This window comes from Pteropus medius, unplaced genomic scaffold (assembly GCF_902729225.1).
Source record: "Pteropus medius unplaced genomic scaffold, Ma_sr-lr_union100, whole genome shotgun sequence".
In the NCBI taxonomy this organism is placed as follows: Eukaryota; Metazoa; Chordata; class Mammalia; order Chiroptera; family Pteropodidae; genus Pteropus; species Pteropus medius.
Window position 1 is genome coordinate 1,907,431 of NW_024342468.1, and position 23,854 is coordinate 1,931,284.

At 63.3% G+C, this 23,854-nt stretch overlaps 1 protein-coding gene across 5 annotated transcripts in view; it reads right to left on the reverse strand.

The window, feature by feature from the left end:
- Positions 1 to 289: 289 nt before the first annotated feature.
- The window catches only part of RALGDS (ral guanine nucleotide dissociation stimulator), a 38,384-nt gene continuing 14,819 nt past the window's right edge, over positions 290 to 23,854 (reverse strand). For 2 of the 5 annotated variants that reach the window (XM_039862979.1, XM_039862976.1), the window contains exons 2-18: positions 11,833 to 11,943; positions 10,723 to 10,916; positions 10,061 to 10,159; positions 9,022 to 9,215; positions 8,493 to 8,851; positions 7,514 to 7,729; positions 7,100 to 7,203; positions 6,591 to 6,675; positions 6,117 to 6,185; positions 5,617 to 5,703; positions 5,111 to 5,143; positions 4,657 to 4,778; positions 4,376 to 4,471; positions 3,864 to 4,065; positions 3,434 to 3,676; positions 2,650 to 2,764; positions 290 to 1,232 (exon numbers count right to left, since the gene is read on the reverse strand). In XM_039862979.1, coding sequence (XP_039718913.1) covers positions 1,057 to 1,232; positions 2,650 to 2,764; positions 3,434 to 3,676; positions 3,864 to 4,065; positions 4,376 to 4,471; positions 4,657 to 4,778; positions 5,111 to 5,143; positions 5,617 to 5,703; positions 6,117 to 6,185; positions 6,591 to 6,675; positions 7,100 to 7,203; positions 7,514 to 7,729; positions 8,493 to 8,851; positions 9,022 to 9,215; positions 10,061 to 10,159; positions 10,723 to 10,916; positions 11,833 to 11,943 — 2,505 coding nt within the window. In that variant the 3' untranslated portion in view covers positions 290 to 1,056. The remainder of the gene's footprint in view (positions 1,233 to 2,649; positions 2,765 to 3,433; positions 3,677 to 3,863; positions 4,066 to 4,375; positions 4,472 to 4,656; positions 4,779 to 5,110; positions 5,144 to 5,616; positions 5,704 to 6,116; positions 6,186 to 6,590; positions 6,676 to 7,099; positions 7,204 to 7,513; positions 7,730 to 8,492; positions 8,852 to 9,021; positions 9,216 to 10,060; positions 10,160 to 10,722; positions 10,917 to 11,832; positions 11,944 to 23,854) is intronic. The other 3 variants (XM_039862977.1, XM_039862980.1, XM_039862978.1) reach the window with 2 other exon arrangements.

Here is a 23,854-nt window from a genome sequence, read left to right on the forward strand (position 1 = left end):
ACACTCAGGAGAACGCCTGCTCCGTGAAGGGGCGGGCCGCGTGTCTCCGTAAGGAGCCAGAGCCGGTGGCTGGCCCTTCTCGCCCCTCCTCAGAGAATAAACCCACGGCCCCGCGAGATTTCTTATTTGAACGCAGATGTGAGAGTCCGCGTGGCCTTTAAACGGGCAGGGGAAACGGGAGTACGAAGCCACACAACTGCCAGGCCGTAGTAGAAACGGGATTTTTATATAATATTTAAGTCTAGCATTTACTATTTACAACAAATAAATATTGCCCCTCCCCAACTGGTAAACTTTTTTTTTTTTTTTTGCCTTTTATACAAATATTCGCTCCCCCTCCCCCGATTCCTCCGTTCCCACTGCCCTCCCTCTCGTGTGGTCCCCTGATATCCAGGGTGCGGTGGCGAGCGCCCCTTGCAGAGTCATGAGACTTGACAACGGTGGGACTTGGCTGAGACTGTCCTCACTCACCGGGCGAAGAGTGTGGCCCAGGGAGGGGGCCGCGCTCTCCTCTCCCGAGGGAGGGCCGGGGAGCGGGGCGCGGGTGAGACGCCCTCGCCCTCACTTGGCCGTGACGACGAAATCTTTGGTGCAGCCTGAGGAAGGCCAGCGTGGTGGGGGGAGGGCCGGGACCCCCTGAAGGGCACGAGGAGAGAACTGCAGTGGTCAGACCCACGGGCACGGGTGGCGGTGACCCACACTTGGGAACGTGTGAGGGACGGGCACAGAGGGCAATGCCCGGAGGCGTGCAGGGCTCCGTGCCCACGGGCAGTGCTCCTTGGCAAGTCAGCTGGTCCTCTGGGTCCAGAGAGCAGAAGGCACCTAAGGCAGCGGGTGGTCCACGCGGGGGGCCAGGTCAGCCTGCGGCTGGCAGGCGTCAGTCCCGGCAGCAGGAGAGGTCCAGGGTGCAACCGCGGTCTGGGGGTGGCCTGGGCACACAGGTTGGGCGGAAGGTGCCCGCCGGGCCTGGGCCACTGTAGTCTGCCAGGGCGTGGCTGCCCGGCCAGCCCGACCCTGGAAAGGCTGGTCCTGCAGCTGGCCAGCACGAGGGACCAGTCAGAAGATGCCCTTGGCGATCTTGAGTCCTTTCTGCTTCATGCGGGGCAGCGTCGAGCTGGCTCCGTGCCTGACCTTTGCCCCCTTGGTGAAGGGCCGTTTCTTCAGGACAAAGTCGTAGTTGGCAGTTGAGTTCATGGCGTAGAACACGTTGGCGTTCTCGGGGATCTTCAGTTCTGGCGGGGGGGGAACGGGGCTGGTCAGTGGTGCTTACAGGGGGCCCGCAGGACACCCCGTAACTGGAGAGCCCCCACAAGGGCAGGCCTGAGACCCCCCGACCCGACTCCATGACCGCCAAGGACCCCTCCCAATGACACTGCTCGAGGACAGAGGGCAGACTTGGCTGAGACCCCGAGGAACCAGGCGTCCTGCAGGTCCTCGCTGAGGCTCCTAACTCCCACCGCCTCGCCCGGCCCACAGCCTGCCGTGCCCCACGGCTGGCTGGAATCCGTGCCCGCCAGCTCCGTCACCTGCCTGGGCCTCGGTCTTCCTTTTCTGTGAGACAGAGTTCCCAGCTGCCCCGCCCACCTCACCAAAACAGTGCAAGAAAGTCAGAGAGGACTTAGAAAACAACTTCCAGGGGCCGCGGGGCGTGGACAATGGGCTCGTGGAAGAGGGCGTAGTGACGACGATGTTTACAGGTGCCCTTTGCGGCGTGCGTACGGACCGTGAGCACACGTACGTGTGTACGTGGATAAACACTCACTGGCTCCTCGATCTCCCTCGTGGGACGGGACGCAGGCTCAGAGGACCTAAGGGACTTGCCCAGGTCTCTGAGCTCTGGCCGTCTGACTCCGAGTCTGTACCGACCGGAGTCGTTTAGAACACTGAGCCGGTCCCTAGCAGCCTCTGCTATGGGCGGAACGTCTGTCCTCCGAAACTCGTGTTGAAGTTCTAAGTCCTCGAGGTGATGGGATTAGGAGCTGGGGCCTTTGGGCGGGGAGGAGGTCATGAGGGGGGCCCCCTCGAATGGGATCAGCACCTTACACAGAGCCCCCGACTCTTCCCCCCACCCCCACACGTGGGCACGACCAGAAGTCAGCAGTCCATCGCCTGGGGGCCCTCAGCCACCACGCTGGCAGCCAGATCCTGGACTTCTCAGCCTCCAGAACCCCAAGAAATAAATTTCTGTCGTTCATAACCCTACTGGACTGTGGTATTTTGCCACTGCAGCCAGAAAGGACTAAGACAGTGTCACGTGTGAGGATTTTAACATGTAGGATGCCTCGGACCATGGCTGTCATGATTCTTTCTGAAACATCCATTTCCCATCTTAGCCAGAACATGCCCCATCGAATGGCCTGCGGGCTTGGCCGTCCGGCTGCCTGGCCCCAGGGGAAAAGCCTTTCTCCTCACTCCTCACTGATGCCAGCTTTGAACTAGGTTCATAGCCCAGAGAAGGGCCTGTGATGGGCCCGGCAGCCCCAGGGGACAGTGAGGGGACATGGGGTGTCTGAGACAGCCCCAGAACAGGTCACTGAGCGCACAAAGCCTACTCCTACCCTGCTGGCATGTGTTCTGGGGACATGGGGCTAACCCGCGTGTGGCGCTGGCCCCTCCCACCATGGCCCACTCGGCTGGCCTCCAGCTTACTTCGTTCGTCTGAAATGACCTGCACCAGCTCATAGTGGTCTGGCTCGTCCTCGTCCAGGTTATGTTTGTCCATGGCCTTGCGGATTACAGCGGGAGCCTTATCTTGGCTGGTCACCTGATGGGGGCGGGGACAGGCCATCAGGACAGGCCCAGAGCAGCCAGGGCCCTTGGGGCTGCCTCGGCAGTACACACAGGGGCTTACAGCCCCTGGCCGGATGCTGGGGCCATGGGGGTCTCATCGCCTGTTCCTGCCCCCCCACCCGGGGAGGACTCCGTGCACTGATGGCCACCTCCACGGCCACCAGCCCAGTGCAGCCGCTGTTCTCTCCGCCCGGGTTGCAACGGCAGCCTCCTAACTGGCCTGCCTGCATCTCGGCACCCGCCCGTCCCCTTCAGAGAGGACGAAAGTCACACGTCACTGCTGCCAACCGCCAGGGGACTCCTGTCTCCCTCCGACAAGATCCAGGCCCCTGATACTTCCCTGACCCCAGCTCCTCGCCTCGGGTCTGCTCGCTGCTCCTCCAGCCCCCAGGCACACCCCCTCCTCGTGACGCTGCCCGGTGCCACCCCCAGCGCCTTATCAGTAAAGCCCGCCCTGGCTGTGACGTCACCGCTACGTCTGCCGCCCTTTGCACTGTCTGCCACCGAGCACTGGCTTCTTTGCTTCCATCCTTCCCCATCCCCCAGGAGGCTGATGGCACAATGCATCCGTGTGTGCTGCCTGGCACGGTGGCGGACGGAGGGGACGGAGGGGACCGAGGGCACCGCCGCCCACCGGGCTCACCAGGATGCTCTTGTACATGTTGCCGTTGTCCACGTCCAGGCTGACGCGGATGATGCAGGAGTCGCCCACCTGCTGGTTGTAGAGCGGCAGCGAGGAGCCGTGGCTGCTGACCCCCGAGACGGAGCGCTTGTGGGTGCGGGCGCCCGCCACGGGCGTGGTGGAGGCTGAGGAGGAGGAGGTGCTGCTGGAGGCTGAGCTGATGCCAGAGGTCTCCGGGGACCACGGGGACGTCGACTCCCAGAACTGTGGGGATGCCACCATCAGCAGAAGCCCCGAGCCCCGCCGGGCGCCCCAGGCCGGGGTCCTGACCTGGGGGCTTCTAGGGGTTCTGTTTAGGAGCTGGGGCTTCTGGGCCCCCTTTGTGGGTGTGGAGTAGGGAGCCAGGGAGGGAGGGGCTGCGGAGGGCTGTGAGGAAGAAGGGGGCAGTCACCTTCTTTTCCTGGCCGTCAGGGGACTCGGGGACAAAGCTCATGTTGACCTCCTCCACGTCGGAGCTGGAGGAGCCGGCTGAGTGCACGCTGAGCGCGTCGGCGATGTCCCCACTGCTGAGGTAGGGGCCGCACCTGAGCTGGTCACAGGACTTGGAGTGGGAGCTGCCGCTGGTACTCAGCTCCGTGCTGGGGGCCTGGCGGCTGGAGGCAGGGCTGGGTTACTCGGGGGAGGCCTTCCTTGGGACACCCCATGCCCTCCTTCACGGTGCCGAGTGCTTGGTCGGTCACCAGCACCTCACTCCCTCCGGCTGTCTGACGGATCATTTAGCATCACCCCATTTCACAGAAGAGACTGAGGCCCGAGAGGTGAGACGACTCCCCTGGTCACAGGGCTGGTCAGCTGCGGAGCAGGGACCTAGTGCCGGCTGTCGCCTCCCCTGGCCCACGCTCAGCCTCCCTGAGCCCCGCGGGAGCCCCCCCTGACCCCCGCCCCGGCCCACCGGGCACTCACTCGCTCCAGCGCTTGACGATGGCCGTGTTCTTCTTGGCCTTCAGCGTGTTGCTGGCCGACTCGGACGGGGGCTCCAGCTCACACGACAGGTTGTAGCTGCAAGACGGAGCGGCAGCTGTGAGTGACCAGGAGCCACTCTCGGGCGTCTCTCCTAGCGCCTGCCTGGCCATCTCACCGGGCGACAGGGTCCGATGTGGACCTAGAGCCCAGGCCACAGGCTCTCTGGAGCTGGCTGGGGGGACAGCCTGCCCGCGGTAGGCCCGAACCCTGCCCGGCCTCACCTCTCGGTCTCACTGAGCCGCTCCATGGCCCGGAACCAGGCCCCAAAGTGCTGCTCGGGCTCGAGGCTGTAATTGTTGCAGGCTGACTGCAGCAGCTTGATCTGGGCTATCACTTCAAATTCCTGGGGCCAGAGAGGACAGGACGGTGGTGGGCGGGGCCCGGTGGGGTGCTGGGCGGGGCCCGGTGGGGCGGGGCCAATGTCTGCAACCCTCCTCTTGGCCCCAAAGCCAGGCGACTGGCAACGTGCAGAGCTGGGTTCTAACAGTCACCCCTGGGAAGCTGTCCTTAGTTCTGACCTCCCGCCCCCACCCGCCACCGGGAGAGGTCTCCCCCTCTCCGTATCCGATGCTCCCCATAAACATAACGGGAAGGGGGACGAAGCCCAGAGTGTTCCACCCGGTGGGGGGGACAGTCTGATTTCCACCCGCGCCAATGAGGGGCCGGGCTGCTCACCTTCCTTCTCTTCTCGAAGTTGATCAGTCTACCCTGAAAGGCAGAGAGCCAAGGCCATCAGAAAGTGTCCCCTTGCCCATTACTACCCGTCACCCCACTCAGGCTGCACTACTGAGAGCACACACCAGGGGGCAGGGCATGGGCACACACCTGGCCCTCAGGTGGGTCCTGGCTCTGGGGTGGGGGTGGGGCCTTTTCACCCAACCCTCTGAGGACACATGGAGAGACTGAGGCCTTAGGCGAGAAGGCCCTGCTTGGCCACCGTGTCCTTGACCTTGGAGAGTCTGGCCTCTCTCGCGCCCGTGGCCACCGGCTTGGTAGAACCCTCCTGCAGCTCTGAGCCCCAGCACCAGCTGTTTGCCCACTGGTCAGATGGGCAGGTGCCTGACACGCAGGAGCTGGGGGGCCCTCATGGGACGAGGTGTGCCATGCCGGGACCTCAGTGCTCGGTGACGGGTGCTCTAGTCTCGGGCTTCGGGACCCTGGCCCCGCCCCGGCTCACTCACATACAGGTAGTCCTTCATCGCAGTGTCCAGCATCACCAGGTCGGTAAGGAACGTGCCCAGGTAGGGGACGGTGCCCTGGATGACACCCTGTGACATTGGGGTGGGAGGTAATCAGCGGGGCCCAAAGCTGCTCCTCTGAGAACCCCTTAGCCCTGCCTGTAGGCCTCACCCCAGGCCCCCACTCGGGGCAGCCTGGGAACCTTTAGGCTCTAATCCCCACCTAGTGTCCACAGACCCCAAACTCCCTCTAGAAAACTTCCAGGCCTGGAACTTGGCAAATCCCCGAGGTCAGATGGTGTCTGCAACCCTCGGCTCTAGTGCTCCCCGAGCCTCTCTCTTCCGGGTCCTTGCTCTGGTGGCGGCACCTAGTCCCCCCAAGACACCAGCTGGTCAGGGCATGGGACATCGGGTCTCAAGGGACATGCCAGGTGCTACGGCAGCAGAAGGGAGGACTCGGGAGGCCAGCCCCCTGCCTCTCCGTGGCCTCGGGCACAACTCACCGTCTCCTTCGCTCGCTTCTGCGCTCTCTTCGGGTTCATCTCCAGGGTGGCAAACTTGGAGGTCCCTTCCTGCCAGGGTCGAGGACGGGGTCAGTGACGTCCTCCTCCCCTCACCCTTTAACCGCACGTGCACCCAGGTCTGCCCATCATCTGGACCCAGGGCTGGGCGGCCCTGCAGTGCCCCGTCCCCAGGAAGTGACCGCAGACAGAAGGAGCAGCAGGGGCCCGACCTCGGAGGGACAGGCTGGGCTGGACTGGGAAAGGGACCAGCCTCGAGGAAGAAGTGTCCGTGGGAAGGAGCAGCACGGAAGCAGATCCGCGGATCCTGCCAGAAAAACCTCGCCACCTCCGATCCATCCCATTCCCGGGCCTCCGATCCCCACTGCCCCACGGACCAGACAGACCCCTCTCTTCCCAAAGTCCAGACGAGGCGGGCCTGGAAATTTTCGAAGAAACTGCCTCCGAGCCCCTCACCTTGATGAGCAGCTCCCTGCTCAGCGAGTAGTTGTTCTCGTCTGAGAAAATCTCCGAGAGCTTCTGAAAGATCCGGAAGCTGTCCCTGTGGGCCGGAGGGAGCGGGGACGGCGGGAGGCCCGTGAGCGCCACGTGCATTTATTTTCAGAACCCAAAGGCCCAGCCTGCAGCGGGGGAGGGGGGGGCCAAGGGTCCAAACAGGGGCTCGCTGGGTTCTAAGGACTCCGTGGGCCTGAGCAGGGGGCAGTCTTGTGTTGGTCACCTGGGTCCCCATTTCTATGGAGCAGCTCTGCTGTGGCCAGTTTGGACGTCAGGTGGATAAAGAGTTGTGGGGCATGGAAATGTCCCGTGGGGCTCAGTGCAGTACCCGATGCCGGCAGAAACTGAGTCCTAAGGCCGGGGACACTTAGAGACCCGCCCTGGCCGGTCACGGCTCACGAAGGGGGCGGTGCCCAGCCCGTGCGTGGTCCCTGGTGCCCCCTGGAGCGCCCAGAAGGAGGCCCACCCACCTGGACACCTCTTCCCACGTCCTCTTCAGTCGGTGGATCGAGTTGCTTTGCAGAGCGGACAGGATGGCGTAGAGGGACGAGAAGTTCTTGAGGACCCGGCACTCCTGGTGAGGGGGGAGACGGCCGTCAGGGGGCTGGGGCTCCCGCCTGCTCCAGCGTCAGTCCCCTCAGCTGGGACCTCCCCTCCTGGATCAGAGAGATGCCTGGGGAGCCCCGAAGGGCACGCCCGGGGCCCGGTGAGTAACACACCTGGGGAGGAGGATCTGAGCTCGACCCAGGAAGGAACCTGAGAAGGAAGTGAGCACCCCAGAAACAGATGGGTCTGGGGTCTCCGCGGGAGCCTGGACCACAGACCGCGGCCCCGAGAGTGGGGGAAGGCAAAAAAGGGGCTCCCTGCGCCCCTGCGAGGCATACCCTGGCCACCTCAATCCAGTGCTCCACCACCCTGGCCCTGTCCCGGGCTGTCACACTCCGGTCCCCGAGGCAGGTGGTGATGACGCAGTTGGCCACACTGTTGAACTGGGTGACGGTGGCTCGAACGGTGGGAGCCAGGTGCTCCTTGCCTTTCTTGTCCCGCTGGGACCAGATGGAGCCCAGGCAATGGTAAGGCACCACCTTCTTGAACAGCTCCTGGGGAGCAGGCGAGTGTCACCCAGGTCTGCCACAGCCCAGCTCAGCGTGCACACCCCACCCCGCCCCCCAAGTCCCACACAGGGTCCCTGGTCAGAGCTAGAGCTCTGGAGGCTGAGGATGTGGCTTGAGCCTTGTAGGGGGTCTCTGGGTTTTGTTCCTTGCCCACTGTGGGCGCCCAGCACACAAGGGTCTCAGGAGGAGACGGTGGCAGGAGAGGTGGGCATTCTCGCCGGCCCATCCTCGGACCACCAGAAAGTGGCTCCCACCTGCACGCAGCAGGTGGCACCTCCAGCCCTCATCACGCCTCTGTCCGTCCCTGTCTAGATGCACATCCACTGTGGGCGCTACGACCAGAGGCTTGGTCTGGTGTCTGCCATGGACTCTGGTACACACCAGGTGCCTAATAAGTGCTGAGGCCTCCTGGGCAGATGGGGGATGAACCATGGAGCCAGCTGCACCTCGGGGAGCTCCCTTCCCCACTAAATGGCCAGCATCCCACCCCCCAGCTTTCTATTATTCCATCTCATTTAATCCTCAGTCACCCTGAGTGGAGGGACGACGGGGTGGGGGGGTTCTGTCTCCACAGTCTGGAGGGCAGTTGAGGCCTCGGGGCTAAGAAGCTTGCCCAGGTCACACGGTTTGTGATGGTGGAGCTGGGAATTGGGCCAGGGCATCGGCTCTGGCCCAGGGCACGGCAGGTCTGGGCAGCAGACGCCAGAGGAAGGTGCCACCCCTCCCGACCCTGCTGCGGGCCGCTTACCGCATCCATCAGGGTGAACTGCTCTGCCACCAGGTCAGGAGGGAACACCAAGAGGTGAGGCTTCCCCTCACTCAGCCCGTTCTCCGAAGCCACGGCCAGAGGCCAGGAGGGCTCCGGCGCTGCTGCTGGCTCTAGCTCCGGAGCCGGCGATGATTCTGGCTCCAGTTCTGGACTTGGCGCTGGCGCTGGCTCTAGCTCTGGGGCCGGCGATGATTCTGGCTCCGGAGCCGGCTCTGGCTCTGGCGCCGCCACTGGCTCTAGTTCTAGAGCCGGCAATGGGCTGGATGCTAGAGCTGGCGCTAGAGCTGCCTCTCGCTCTGGTTTTAGAACCGGCGCTGGAGCTGGAGCTGGGGACAGAGCTGTGAGAAGAGGAGAATTCAGCAGCGCCCGCCTCTCCGAGACAGAGCGCACGCCGCTGCCTTCTGCAGAAGCCTCGGCCCGGGACGTCTCCCACAGGCGCGGCCCCCCAGACGGTGCTCTGTGGCTCCTCCCCGTGCGCCCAGCACCCATCCCTCCCCATCCTCCTCACCCTCCAGCCCTGCCTCAGTGAGTTCTGCGTGCTCCAGCTGAGCCAGGAGAAGGTGGGCACGGCGCTCCAGGTCCGAGCCAGGCACGTTGAGCTGCACGTAGGCCACAAGCTGCTTGAGGCAGGGGAAGTCCGGGGGCTGGCAGAAGTCCTCCGAGTACTGGTCCAGCCAGGTGCCCAGGATGGAGGAGATGGCACTGGGTGTGGGCAGGTGGGCAGCAGTGTCAAAGGCCTGGCTCTGCATCCGGGTGGCCCTCCCATGGCACGGGGGCTGGGCCATGGGCTGGCTCATCTATCCCTGGGGGCTGGACTCTGCGCCCTGGCCCGCCCTCACTGGCTGGCCGGGCAGGGCCAGGCCTGGTCAGCAGGCAGGGCTGGGGGGTCTCCAGGGAGGGAGCCCTCGGTCAGTGGGGCGACCACCTCGCCTTCTCCGGGGAATCCTGACACAGCCCTCGGTCTCCGACCCCCAGAATGTAAGCTCCGCACGGGCACAGACTGACGCGGAGTGGGTGCTGCGTGAGTATGACAGGGATGGGGGGACAGTGTCCTCCTGCCCAGTCTTCTCGGGGCCCTGGTGGCAGCTCGACCTCAGCTCAGGCACCACGTGCTGCCCTGGTCTCTGCGCCCACGTGTGGGTCTCGTCTCCCCCGAGACACCATTCCTGGGAATCGGGGCATCGCGGGCCCCAGCCCCCCGTGCGGCTGGGCTCAGAGGACTGAGTGGGGCCGATGTCTGAGCGGGTGGCTCCCACACCTCTCGTCCTGGGTGCCGGGGCGAGGCTGAGCAGGGCTGGGCTGTGGTGGGGATGGGATCTCTCTGTCCGGGTCTCAGCCCAGCCTCTCCCCGCTCCCTGGGACCCAGGCCCCATCCACAGCCCTCTGAATCCTCTCTTCCCGCAGGAGAAGCCCCCAGACCCCAGCCCTCCAGGGGAGCCACAGACGTGTGGGAGCCGGGGTCCTGCCCGAGCCCGCGGCCCCAGCCCCCAGATGCCCGCCCCGTGGAGACAGGAGGCCGCCCCCATCAGACCCCAGGGTCCACTCACTCTCTCAGCTGGTCCTGGGGTCCGCCGTCCTCGTGGGAGTAAGGGAGGATGCATCCGTATCTAGAGGAGGCCGTGAGGGCGTCACATCTACCGTACCTGCTATGATGTCTGATGTTACTGGCTGACTCCCTGCCTAGAACGGACGCCCGGGAGGCTGGGGATTTCCATCTGCTTTTGTCACCGAATTATGCTAAGTGCCCAGGGAAGTGCCTGCCCACGGAGGGGCCTCACACTTGTGGAACACGAACCCAGCCGGAACCTCACGGATATGCGTGGGTCTGGGGCTCTTGGCCAGCCTCAGGGGTCCTGCTCTGGCTACTCATGGAGGGGACCCCCCCAGGGAGAATCCGGAACCTCCATTCGAATGGGACGACAGTTTTACCCAAGGGCACGGACAGTGAGGCCCGAAGCAGAGAGCAGCTTTGTGGGGCCAGGAAGGTCACACGCAGCAGCAGCACAGCCCTCGGCAGGCCCTGCCACAGGGCCGGGCACGGGGCCAGCACCTCCCCCGTGGCCCTCGCGACCCTGTGAGGTCCATCCTCTTAGCACCCCAGTTTTCGCACCAGCAAACTGAGGCTCAGAGAGGTGAGTGACCCTCCCAAGACACACACGGCAGCAGGCGGGCGGGGTGCCACCGTGCTGAGGAGAGGTGGGACAATCACCTTTTGAACAGCAGGTCCAGCACCTGCTGGGTGGTGGTGAAGGTTCGGTAGGTGCACAGGAAGACGGTGACGTAGGACAGGTCGCTGCCCTGGAAGGCGGGCACCAGGTGCTCCACCAGCCTCTCCAGCGTGCCTGCCTTCACGGTCCGTACCTTGCAGGTCTCATACAGGTTCAGGGCCGACTCGTTTTCACACTGTGCAGGACAAAGGGGGCACGTACGGTCAGTGGCAGCAGCTTGGACCACCGGAAGCGTGGGAGGCTGGAGCTCTGATGAACCGCCAAGTGCTTAGTGGCTTTTGGTAAGAGATGAGACACAAGTGTCCCCAACAGGAAAAGGTTCTCAGCTTCTCTGGACGGGGAGACGACAGAAAACACTGACACCTTCAGCTTGTTTGTCAGCCGAGTAACAACGGCGTGTCCCAGGTAAGGGCATCGCCCGTGAGCCCCAGAGACGGAGAAACAGGCTTATCAGGGCTGGGAGGGTGCAGACCCGTTCAGACACACAGGACACCCAGGGAAGCAGGTGGAAGTGGCCAGAGCAAAACCCACACCGGGTCCCAGGGCAATGCAGGGCCCAATCACCATGGTGACTGGCCTCCTTCCGGGGCGTCTGCATCCGAGTCAGGCCCCTGCTCTGCCTGGAGGGGTCGCGGGCTGTGCTCCGTGAGAGCAAGCTACAGAGAACTGCGCAGAGCAGCCTGAGCCCCGCTTTTCAGAGTGAGAACAGCCCTCCCTACTAAGCGTGGTGACAGAAGGCTCGGAGAAAGTGTGGAAGTCCAGTCGGCTGATGGCTCCAAGGGACCGCTGGGGGGTGGCAGTTAAACCAGGAAACATGGTGGCCAAATGCAAAAAGCGCTCCCGAAACTAACAAGAAGTGGACACAGGAGAAAGCTGTCGTTTCTGACGTCCACACAGGCACGTGAATGGGGACTCTGCGCCTGGCCACGCCCGAGGCTGGCCCGTGGGGGAGGGGCGGGGCCCAGGTCCCTTTGGGAGCAGGGCTGTGGGGCCCACAGGCAGGAAAGCGCTGGGAGGAAGCCCCGTGGAGTCACCAGGGAGGCACGTGGGACGCGGGCCCATCTTGGGGTTCTGGGGCCCCCCGCACTCACCCCGAGCCAGCGCTGGCCCTTGCTGCCGCCGTGGGGCAGCTGCACCTTGCGCAGGGAGATGGAGTAGATGAGCCCATTGACCAGCTCCTCGCCGATCTCCTGCGTGGAGCTCTGTAAGCACAGCGCCCGGCCGCCGGGCAGCAGTGTCAGGGGGACGCCCCCGCAACCTCTGCTCCCCACACGAGGCACAGATCCGTGGCGCACAGGCCTCCGGTCCAGAATGACACAGGACAACAGACAGCCCGAGGGCTGGAGATGACCATCGGGGCAGCTGGACCCCGCCCCCAGCAGTCCCTTCCCACCCCGCCAGCCGCGAGCCGGGTGCCGAGCGAGGAGCTCGCCAGGCTCCCGAGCCCCGACGACGTGTTTCTGCCCCCGGGCGCCTCCCCAGACGAGCTCTGTCATCGGGTCATTTCACAGACGAGGCTGAGAGAGGAGCAGTCCGCCCACAGTCAGCCCGCTGTGGGTAAACGGCAGACCCAGGAAACCACGGCCCTGACACAGCCAACTGCACCAGGGGCCGTAGGGGCCACGGCCCCTCAGCCTTACCCCTCCTCCGCCCAGCCTGCCCCTGTCCCCGGTGGACCCTGTGGGTGTGGGCAGCTCCTCCTGGCCTGACCCTGCAGGCCAGCACCCCGGGTCATGGGCAGGTGCAGGGCGCCCTGGAAGGCCACATCCGAGGCCACTTCCTTCTCTTTCTGCTCATTCATGGCCTTGTGCCATCTTTGGCAACAGAGGAGTTTCCAGTTCCCTGCCTGTCATCACGTGCCTGGGGACAGGACGAGAAGATGACAGTGCTGACGTCTGGGCTGATGGCCGGGGCTCCACAGAACCCCAAAGTCATGGGATTTTCAGCTGGGCCAGGAAGAGGGGTCATCTGGCTGCTTCCTGGCTCCCAGGCAGAAAGGAAAGGTTCTTGTTTTGGGAGGCCCTCCCGCTGGGCAGGCTGGCCGGGGCTGCCATCCCACTTAGTTACGGCTGCCCCGAACGTCACAGCCCCCTCCCCTAGCTGGCCCAGTCTGGGGAAGGGCGAGCCTGCAGAGCGGATGGGGTCCAGGAGTAAAGATGCCGACCTCTGAGAGTTTAGGGAGGAGCTGAGAGGCGCCAGCTGGCACGCGGCCATCGCTCTCCCGGTCAATGCCAGCAGCTGGGACCATGCACGGGTCACACTGCCCCAACCCAGGGTGGCGTGGAGCGCGGAGGAGGCCCAGTGGAAGTGCTGACTCAACCTGGGCCCCTGACGGCCCTTCGCTAAGGCGCTTGGCCTAAGCAGGGCCCTTGGGTAGAAGCCAGGTGTCTGGCCTCCTGTACTGTACCCCGGGAGGTCAGTACCCCTGGGGCCAGGGGCTGAAGGGCCTGGAACTCTGACCTGCCCACCTGGAGGGCTCTCGGAGGCCCGCCAGCGGCTCTCCGGAAGTCCACTTCCTCTGACCCGAGGCCGCCCTCCCTCTCCTGGCATAGTACCAACCCGGGAACTCCAACAGTCACGCGGGGCTCCTGACCCTTTGCCCCTCCCCCAGGGAGAGAGACAGCCATTTCTTGGAAGTCCCCCCACGCCCACGCACCCCAAACGGCCCACGCATGGGGAGGTCCAGCCCTTCCTCCTCCTGAAGCAGAAAAACGGAAACAGATGCTGACTCTCCCCGCCCCCACCTCACACATCCCTCCCTGTCTGCAAGAGCCCCTCGGAGCAGGGGTGGGGGTGAAGACGGGCTCCAAGGGCCCGCCAGCTCTGCCACACCCCACCCAGGGCCTGGCCACCCTCCATCTCCTGAGGGGTCTGAGACTGCCTCCTGCAAAGCCAGCCATCTGGAAGGCCCTGTCCGTCTCCTGGGGATTCCAGCCACATCTGGCCCAGCTGGGAGCCAACAGCGAGCGTCTTGAGCGCCCGAGGGGCTGGCAGCAGTCTGGAGGTCCCGTGCAGGACCCGCCTGCCAGAAAGTGGGCCTTGAACCCCCCGGGAGCCCACAGAGCGCCTGGCTCCCAGGGGGAGCTCCATGCAGGCCTGAGGGACAGAAGCACTCCCTGGCCAGGCCACCCACAGCCGGGGCTGGGGCCCTTAGGTCTGAATAGCAGCTCTGCAGTGAGCTATGGGCCGCCTCGCGGGCAGCCGAGCAGCTGGCTGGTCCTGCCTGGGTGTCATGTGATGTTGGAGCCCTTGCCCCACCCCGGAGGGGCCCCCTCTGCCCGCAGGTTTTGGGGCAGGGCGGGATGCTGAGAGCCACACACGGGCCGGGGCGGTCCTGGCCCTGGTGCACAGATGGGGAGCCGCTCCGGCCTGAGCGGAGCTGACCCTGTCCTCCCTGGCTCCACGCAGCAGCAGCGGCAGCGGCAGGAACTAACCCAGAAGCCTAGAGCAGCGTGGAGCACAGGCGCCATTTAAACCTCCAGAGTGGACAGAAGGGCGAGCTTAAAGTGAGCTCGAGTCCTGGGCAGAAAGCAGGGCGCCTGTTCCCTGCCCCTAGCCCCTTGCCAGGGACAGAGAGGGAAAGCAGCCAACAGCCCCGGCATCTGCCCCCAGGACCCTCTGGGGCAGGAAGGAAGGGACCCTGGTGTCACAGGAGACCCCGGGCCACCCAGTTAGCAGAGCAGATAGCACTGGAGCCCAAGAGCGGCAGTGCGTGTGGGCATCGTCGGGCCCCGTGTGGGCATCGCCAGGCCCCGTGTGGGCATCGCTGGGCCTCCGGTGCTCTGGCAGGGGCTGAGAGCTCTTGGGGAGAGGCGAGCGGCCTGGCAAAAGCAGATGTCCTGAGGGCAGGCGTCCCCAGGGCAGCACTAAGCTGTCAGGAGAAAAGAATGTCACATGGTCGGCTACGTCCTCAGGGCACAGATTCCTCCTATCCCACCCAAAGCAAGCACCTGCTGATGTCGCCAGGGCCTTGGGACCTGGTCAGCAGCTGTGGCTTGTCTTCCACCTGGGCAGTGAAGTAAGGGTGCTGTGGGGCCCCCAGGCCCTGGTGAGCAGAGGCCGGCCGAACACGCACCCTGTTGTCCCTCAGAGCACGGAGCCCCGGGAACGAGGAGAATGGCCTGGGTGGCACGTATTGACCGTTTCGCCGATCAGCCCTTTCGGGGAGACGGGCCAGCCGGATGCTGTGTCCCGACTGGTTACAGGCCAAGCCCCTATTCCCTCAGGGTGGAACGAGGGGGTCCCCAGGGGCACAGACCTGTTGGAACCTACGGGGCCTTTCCCCAGCCCTGCCGCCTCCCCCAAAGGCACACATGGCGACAGCACCACATCTCCCGTTCTGATCACCTCTCTGCTCTCGCTCGATGTGCGTTTCCTGTGGAAGTTACAACTAGGGGCCATGCGGGCTCCAGACCCACAGATGCCACCAGCTGCAGACCGGCTGCAGCCTGCACAGCAGTTCCTCCTGTCCCCTCCCTGGCTGCACAGGAGGGTCTCGGTCCCACTGAGGCAGGGTGGGGGCAGCTTCAATCACAGGACCACCAGGTGCATGCGATCACCCCTCAGGGACTTCAGGACACCCACTGAGCTGCCACTCGGGTCCACTGAGTCACAGAGGTTACCCAGAGGCCCTCACCCAGCCACCCACCAGCACCCTGCAGCCCTAGGCACACGAGGCCCCTCTCCAGGGCCCACCAGACCCCAGAGCACCATCTCTCATGAACCGCTCTGACTCCCAGCTCTGCTGAGGCCCTCAGCCCCCAGCCTCAGGGTGCTGGTCTGCAAAGTGGGGAGAAGAGCAGCTCTCCAACGGGGCGACGATGGGGGTCGAGCGACAGGTGCATGCAGCCCAGCTCGGCGCCTGGCACGCGAAAGCACCCAGGAAATGGGATTCGATGACATGCTGCTGGGGAACACCCAGCACGCCACAGGCCCGAGCTGGGTGAACGTGGAGCCGGGAAAGACCTCCCGTGGGAGCCCTGCCAGGGGCTCCGGGAACCTGGAGGAGGGCCGCGTCGTCCTAAACCTGCAGGCGAAGGCCAGCCCCGCGGCTTTCTGACTTTTTAGTGTTTTACTCAAATGCAGGAGCCCAGACGTGAGACAGATCAGAGAGCTGCTCGGCCCTCGGAAACCCCAGGCTCCTGGGACGGTCTGCAGAGTCATCCTCCCCGTTTCACAGAGCGGGAGACCGAGGCCCAGGGGAGACAGACGGTCAGGCAGAGAGTGTCCGGGCTGAGGAGATAACCGGGGCTCCTCAAGTCCAAGTCCTGGTTCATCTCTCAGATCGTAAGCCCAACGAAGCAGGGAGCATGAAGATGCCAAACACAGGTGACCCTCCCAGTGTGGGGCAGGTGGCTGTCCTACACACCGAGCCTGGCTGGGGGCACAGGCAGGACCCTGGCAGGGACTGGAGGTCAGCCCTAAATGAGCCACACTCCTGGTCCCCAGAAAACGTAGCTTGGCTGGGGACCACATACAGTGTCTGGTTTCCAGGGCAACCAGGAAGCCCAGTGACCCCAGAAACTGGCGTTTGGAGACTGTGCCGAGCCCCTAAAGAGGCTGACCCTCTCCGTCAGCCTGAGCTCAGCTATTTAAACATGGTTCAAGTGGGGAGGGGAGACATGACCTCAGGCTGGACCAGCCCACCACCCGTCCTGTCCACCCAGGACCTGCTTCTAACTGACAGGCCAGCGGGATACCAGGGACCAGGCCTACGATGGAGTGTGGCTGGTGAGAGCTGAGAAGGAGGGTGGCCTGGTCCCTAGTGGGTGCAGGGTGGGGCCAGCTGAATGTCCAGCCCCATGGGCAATAGCACGGGACATGACGCCCAGCACATGTGGGCACGTCCGGGGTGCCAGGCCCTTCGTACACTTGTCACATTTAATCCTCCCATCACCTCCCTTGACGGATGAGGAAAGAGCTAGGTAGGGGACTCGCCCAGGTCAGAAGCCAGGAAGTGGAGCTGGGGCAGAGATCTGAACCCTGGCCTGTGACTCTCATGTCCTATGGAGACACACCCAGGCCTCGCTCCATTGGTGGCTACCATGGTCACGGCCTCAGGACAGAGTCCAGCCCTTGGTCGCACAGCCAGTCGGGGGGCGGTAGGGCCCAGCCCCCTCATACCCACAGCCTTCTACTCGAAGGGCACAGCCAGGGCCTCACGGCCCCGAGGTCAGCTACGAGACGTGGGAAGAACTCTGACAGGGAGCCGGGGGCGCGGGCACTCTCCTGGCACCTTATCAGAAAACACAACTGTGGTGGTCACCGCCTGTCCGGCTCTGATGCTGCGCCAGGCACTATGGGGACTGCCTGTCAGGCCGCCCGCCTCACTCGGCCCTCACCGGGACCCTCGGTGGAGGAACTGGCATGGGGCCCATTTTACAGAAGAGGCAACGGAGGCTCAGGGTGCACAAGGAAGCGACGAGCCACATTCCCGCCCTCCCCCGGCTCCCAGCCCAGGCGCTGGACCCGCACACTGGCCTCTGCCCCTCGGTTCAGAAGAACAACGCTGCCTCTGGGCAGGACTGCAGGGCAGGCCGTGAGCGTCCAGCACGTCCCTGGAGTGCGGAGGGAAAGGCCAAAGCAATACCCGCACCAGAGCTCCCGGACGCAGGCCCCCTAGTGCAGGGTGTCGCCTGTCACCCACTCACTCCCCAGACACAGCCAGACGCCCGCCCCCGGGCTCAGCTCTCTACTCCGGGGTCTTAGGGATCAAGTCCAGGAGCCGCTTCACTGCAGCTGCGTGTCTGGGAACACGGCGTTTCGGGGCCCGCCAGACTGGAGGCCCGGGACCGGGACGGGATGGCCCTAGCACGGTGCCACGCTATGGGATCTGTCTGGGCAGCCAGCCAGCAAGCCCCCGGGAGCCGGCCCTCCACTGCCTGGGTGCATCCTCCTGAAACCGCCCCCACGGGCTGGCTCCAAGGCTGCCAACTCTAACTCTCTCACCAGCAAGGAAGACAGAGCTTCAGAACACCCAACTTCCAGGAGGATGGGACCCCAGCCCCACACACAAGCAGACTAGCATCTCCCGGCTGACCTCCCCGCTGCCCACCCAGGAGGGCCTTCCCTGGGCCTCCAGGGAGACAGCCCAGTGTGCTCAAGCCAGCTGGGCACCACCCCTTCTCCTGGGGCCCTGTGGAGCAGAGCAGGAAGGGAACCCAAGGGTCTGTGGGGGTGTCAGTCCACATTCCCCCTCCCCACTTAGGCCATGCGGCTACGGCCTCCAGCATCCAAGGCCCTGGGGGTTAAACTGAAGACCTGCCCACGGCGAGATCAAGAGCCAGAGACATCGGCAGGCTGGAGGCAGAGGAGCCTCCGCATTCCCTCCCACCCACCCACAGACCACGCTGGGCCTCGGGCCTCGGGCCTCGGGCCTCGGGCCTCGGGCCTCGCAGGCACACTGCCTGCCTGGGTCAGAACCCCGCCTCTGCCACTTACTAGTTTAGTGAGTTGTGCGATCTCATTAACCTCTAGTGCGACCACAAAGGGACTTAACACATGCAAATCACTTTGCTCGGGGCCTCCCCCAAAGTGGAGGAGGCTCACGTGAGCTATTTTAAACCACCGGGGTCCAGCTGCGGGCTTGCTTCTTCCTGGAAGCTCTGCTCAGTGTCCTCTGACCCAGAGCACTTTGCCTTCCTCTGGCCTATCAGCATCCCTACCCCTCGCTGGACCAGGGGGATTCCGTTTCCCCCGCAGCCCCACCATCCTCCCCGTGAACTTGGAATTGCCTCAGTGGCGACCCTTCTTTGATCCCCGTGGGCTCTTACACACAGTAGACGTCTGATGGCGGGCACAGCCCGCATTCAAATCCTGGCTGCGTCCCTTTTGGCTGTGCGTACGTTTAGATCAGGGGCTTCCCTCCCCCGAGCTCCTGTCTCCTGTTGAGTGGGGTCGGCACAGTAGGTGCCACAGACTCGACTCCTCCTGTCTGGCCGAGGTGATGGCCTGCCCAGGGACAGGGGCGTGGGCCCAGTGACCTCCAGACTGCTGAGAGCACAGAACCGCTCAGGCCGAGCTGGGTCACTGGTGGCTTGGCTTAGAATCAAGATGACAAGCGAGCGGATACACAGATGTGTGAGGACATCTGGCAGCCCAGAGAGGGATGGACTGGGTGGAGGCTCGGCAGGGAAATGGGGAACGGGGGAGAGAAGGCCTAAGCTGCCCGGTGGTTTCCACAGAGGACAGGGACAACAAGCAGGGCCACTTCAGCTCTGGCCTGCTACAGTGACCAGGAAATCGGCCCCAGGATGGGCGGGGGTGGGGTGGGGTGGGGGTGGGGGCGGTAGGGTTGGCAGGAGGGACAGGGACTTCCCTGCCCCCTCCCCCAGCCCACGGTAAATGGTCATTGTGTTTGGTTTCCGGCCGTGGCCTCCTCTTCTGCCAGGACCCTGGTTTTCCTGCCCCAGCCAGAAGCTTCCCCTTTGATTTCTAAACAGTGGCCATGGCCTGGATCTAGGGCTGAGGCCGGGTGAGGGAGAAAAGCAGCAGGAGGGAGGGAGAGAGAGAGAGAAGAGAGGGAGAGCGCATGGGGGAGGGGAGGAAGAGAGGACCGAGCCCTGGGGAGGGGGGACGCTGAGATCCGCCTCTCCCCCAGGTCCTCGGGGATGCAGACCGACAGAGAGAGATGGGTGGGGAGGGAGAGAAGCAGGCCAAGCCCACCCGACCCCGGCCAGGAACCTGCCGGGCCCTGTGAGTGTGCAGGCTGGACCCTCCCAGCACACAAAGCCAGACTGGCTGCCAGACATAATGAGAGTCAGATGAGCGAGCACTGGGCTGGTGTCAGGCCTCCCCGGGGTCCTGCTCCAGCTGCCGACGAAAGCCGGAGCAGCGGGTGGATGAGGGTTCTGGAACAAGGGCGGCCTGGCTACCCGCCAAGCTCAGGAAGAAAGGGTCTCCCCTGTCTGCAGTTCCCCCGCCAAGAGCGCCCCCCACCCCTTGCCTTCATCCCAGACAAATATGAACCCAGGCCCTGTCTAGGCACAGGGGACATGTAGAGGCACAAGACCCAGGCTGCGAATCCCTGGCAATTACAACACATCGGGCCTAAAGTGATGAAGGTGGGGACACCAAGAGGACCCTCACCAGCGCGGGGGCTCAGGAATGTCACTGTGAAGGCTTTGGCTTGGCCTCGATGTGCTGAGACCCCCACCTAAGGCTGGCCTCTGTTGGGGCCCCACACCCAGGCAGAGCAGGGGGAGGGGGCCATCCCTGGATCTGCTACCTCTGCTGCGAGTCAGGTGCACAGTCAGACAGGAGGAAGGTACAGCTCCCCTTGCAACCTGCGTGAACCCACGACCCGCTGCGCAGAAGCCAGAGCCCCAGCCTTTACCCAGAGGTAACCCCCACCCCCATCGGTGACAGGCACATCCCCTCTTCTCTGAATCCTCCCAAATCCTTACAAATTCTTGGTGTCTGGACATTTTCGAATCAAGTAGAAATGAGTCAGCCACCCCTCCGGGCATGAGACACCCTTGTCCCAACCTCGCAGCCTGGACACCTGGCCCCACAGGTCGGAGGCCCGCTTCTCCTCGTGGGGCTGAGCAGCCCTCAACATCAGATCCACATGACCAAAGGCTGCCTGGAAGGCCACCGTGGTCCCAACCGCCTCTGAGGATTCTTAGAGTTTGCCGCCCTAATCACTAGTTTACCACCCGCGTTGCGAAGCCTACCTGCCTGTGCAGGTGGAGGCTGGCAGTGCAGGTGAAGTAAGGCCCAGCCCTGCCGTCGGGAAGTTCGCGGACATAAACAGTGACAGCCCGCAGAAACAGGTCTACCTGGGCTGCAGGGGCACGAGGCTGACACACCCGGGCTCGGTGAGGGCGCGCACTGGGACAAACAGAGAGGCACGAAGCCCCGGTTCTTGTACCTGCACTGTTGGACCGGTGTGCCGGCGGCCCCCATGCCCGCCTTGACGCCCTGGGGTTACAGCAAGGATGGGTATTTCTCCGCAAGGACCCTCCCACAGGACCCGTCAGGACGCTGTGCCCCACCCCTCCACGTCGCGCCCCCCTGGCTCACCCACCTCCAGGCGCGGCAAGTCGGGGTCGAGCTGCGTGAAGCTGTGCAGCACCACCGGGCAGCTGTCGGGGCCGCCCACCTCCAGGCGCACCGCGTCCCCACAGGTCGGATCGAAACGCCGGTTCAAGAGGTTCCGGAGCATCCGGTCTGGCTGCGCTTCGCACTGATCTGGCGCAGTGGCTATCGGTCGGCCTGGCGGGATCCAGGGCGCGCGGAGAAGAGTGTCTGGCGGGCGAATTGGCGCTGGCTCGTTCGCGCCAGGGCAAGCGGCGGTCCGGCCCGGCTTGAGTTCAGGGTCACCGGGAGCGAATCGGGGAATTGCCGGGGATATTCAGGCGTTTTGAGGTGCGGGCGGGGCCTGGCCTCAGGTGGCGGCAGCAAGGGCGACGTCCATGAGTCCGCCCATCGTCGGCGTCCATGAACGCTGGCTGTGTGGTGCGTGTGCGTGCGTGCGTGCGTGTGCAGTGCGCGGTGGTGGTGTAGTGCGCGCGCGCGTGCTGTGTAGGTGTGATCTTGCAGGTGCACGTTATCCGCTCCCACGAATTCCTGTTAGGCCCCTCCCTAGCTCTGTGGCCCTAAACAAGTTGCTTAACCTCTCTGAGCCTCAGATTCGTCACCGAGAGGATCACACTAGTGTTCAGCACTCAGCTGGTGCCTGTGCCCCGCTGTGTGCGCCCGAGTCCTGGAATGGCGAGCTGAGCTCAGTGCTCATGCGCACGTGGACGGCCTGAGTACTGGGGCTGTTTGGTCGGGAGAGGGGCCTTTGCCTGCATTATCTCCTTTCTGCCCTACAGCCACGCAGAGGAGCAGTAGTCAGGGAAGTGAGGGGAGGGCTGAAACCAGGCATCACCGTCTGGCCTATAGGAGTTGGGGCCTTATAGACATTCAAGAGGACGGGATCAATAGGGACAAGTGCCAGCCAGGGCACCTGCCACTGGCCTGGTCAGCTGGGACCACTGGTGGCTGGAGCACTCAAGGTCTCAGGGCACAGGCGAGGGCAGAAGTGAGGCTGCTGAGGGCTGGGGAGGAAGCAGGGCTCGGGAGCTTTTTCCTCTTTCTAGAAGCCAGGGGGAAGGGAAGAGGGACCCTGAAAGTGAACAGCAGAGTCAAGAGAACATTTGTAGATGGATGAATGAATGGACCCTCCCGCCACACACACCTAACCACTGCTGATCACTGGTAACCACTGACGACCACAGCGACCACTGGTCACTGATGGCTGCTGTTAGCGGCCCTGTTAATGCCACCAGCCTCCCCAGAACCAGTGCCATAGCACCTGGCCTCGGTTTCCCACCCATAAGGTGAGAGGGCAGGGCCACATTACACATCCCATAAGCATATCTTGCACATCCACCATGAGCCAAGCCTCAGGCAGCCACGGACAGTAGGGCCCCAGCAAGCAACCACCTACTTGTGCACCCGCCCACCTGAGCAGCTTGAGCACCCAAGGGTGGCGCATGGTGGAAAACAATTTCTACTGTTTTCTATTACGGACCTTAAAAAATGCTTATGCCCTTTGACTTGACAATCCCGCTCTTAAGAATTCACCCTTAGGTGGCGATTCAAGGTGTGGACATGGGTTTCCAGGGGGGATGTTTGTGGACACCTCGGTTACCACTCTGCCTGACTGAACTGACACAAATGCCCTGCGCTGACTGGGTGGGGGCACAGTTAGAAGAAGGACATCTTTACAGAGCAGCAAAGGGGTGACCTGGACACTAGACACTGCCCTCTGGCTAGAAGCTTCTCTCTCACTCCGTCTCCTGGGGCCATGCTACGGAACTTGCCACGTGAATGCAGCACCTGCCGGTGGCTCGCTCTATCTCTTTTCTGGTCTCTCTAGCTCTTTCTCCCAGGGAGGGGCCTGGGAAGCAAGCTCAGGCCCATTTTACAGCCAGGAGGAGGCCCCTGGAGACCAAGGAACTCATGAGTGCACAGAGAGCTGCACCCAACGTCCCCACCTCTCTGGCCTTGAAGGTCCAGGGTGGCAGGCTTGGGGGGTTCAGGTAGGCTGGAGAGGTCAGGAGTGGGCGGTTCCATCGCGAAACATGCCCCAACACAACCAGGTAGACTGCCTGCCACCGGCTCCCTGGACATCATTCGCATGGAGGGGTGTGGTGCTACATCCTTGACCCAACCACTAACCTCAAATGAATGTCTGTTTGGACGAAGTTTCCCTCCCTACCTTGTTCGTCTTGGCTTTGGGACTCCCTTCTGGGGTCCTGGTAAGTCTGTCCACCACTTAACTACGTGTGTGCGCGCACACGCTTAGTTCCCAGGGTGGCAGTGTGGCATAGACAGGTTCATGCACTGAAGGGCCTGGGTTTGAAGCCCAGCTCCATCCCTCTCTTCCTGTGTGACCCCATTCCCCCAGCAGGCCACCTCACCTCCAAGGCGCAGTACTGTCCTTGGGTAAAGGGGGCAGAACTAACCAGAAAGCACTTCACACAGGTGCCTGGTGTCCCCAGGTCAGTCAGGCAGAGACTCTGCCCCAGGCCCTCTTCCAAGCCCTCATGTACGCCCCCATAATCCTCCCCCTCCCCCCGAAGCTGTGGGCTACATGCCTCACCCATTGGAGGGCCAGCCCAAAAGAGAGGGGACCAGGGCAGCATGTGCCTGCCGCCTGATGCAGGAACACAGAGCCACCCACAAAGTGTTCTTGCCCCAAACCAAATGTGAATCCGACCAGGCCTCTGCATGTAACTACCATTTTGGGAGAATTACAGGGAACAGAGAAACAAGTTCAACGCACCGACCGTGAGGACACACTCCACAAATTCCAGACTGTGAAACTCTCCCGGACAAACGGAAGAAACTCAGTTTCTTCAGCACATACATTTCAGGGCAAAAAAAATCGAGGAGAAACTATAAACCGAAGGTAAGAGACAGCAACCAAAGACAACATGCGGATTTTGTACTGTGATTTGAATAGGGCAATCGTTTAAAAAAAAAAAACAAAAAACCTCAGGGACAATTGGGATTATTGGAACATTCCTGGATATCTGACGCTATTTGACGTGATTTTTGGGGTGTGATCGTGGGATTCGGGTTACTGTTAGCGTAACAACGCAGTGGAGTATTTGTGGCTGG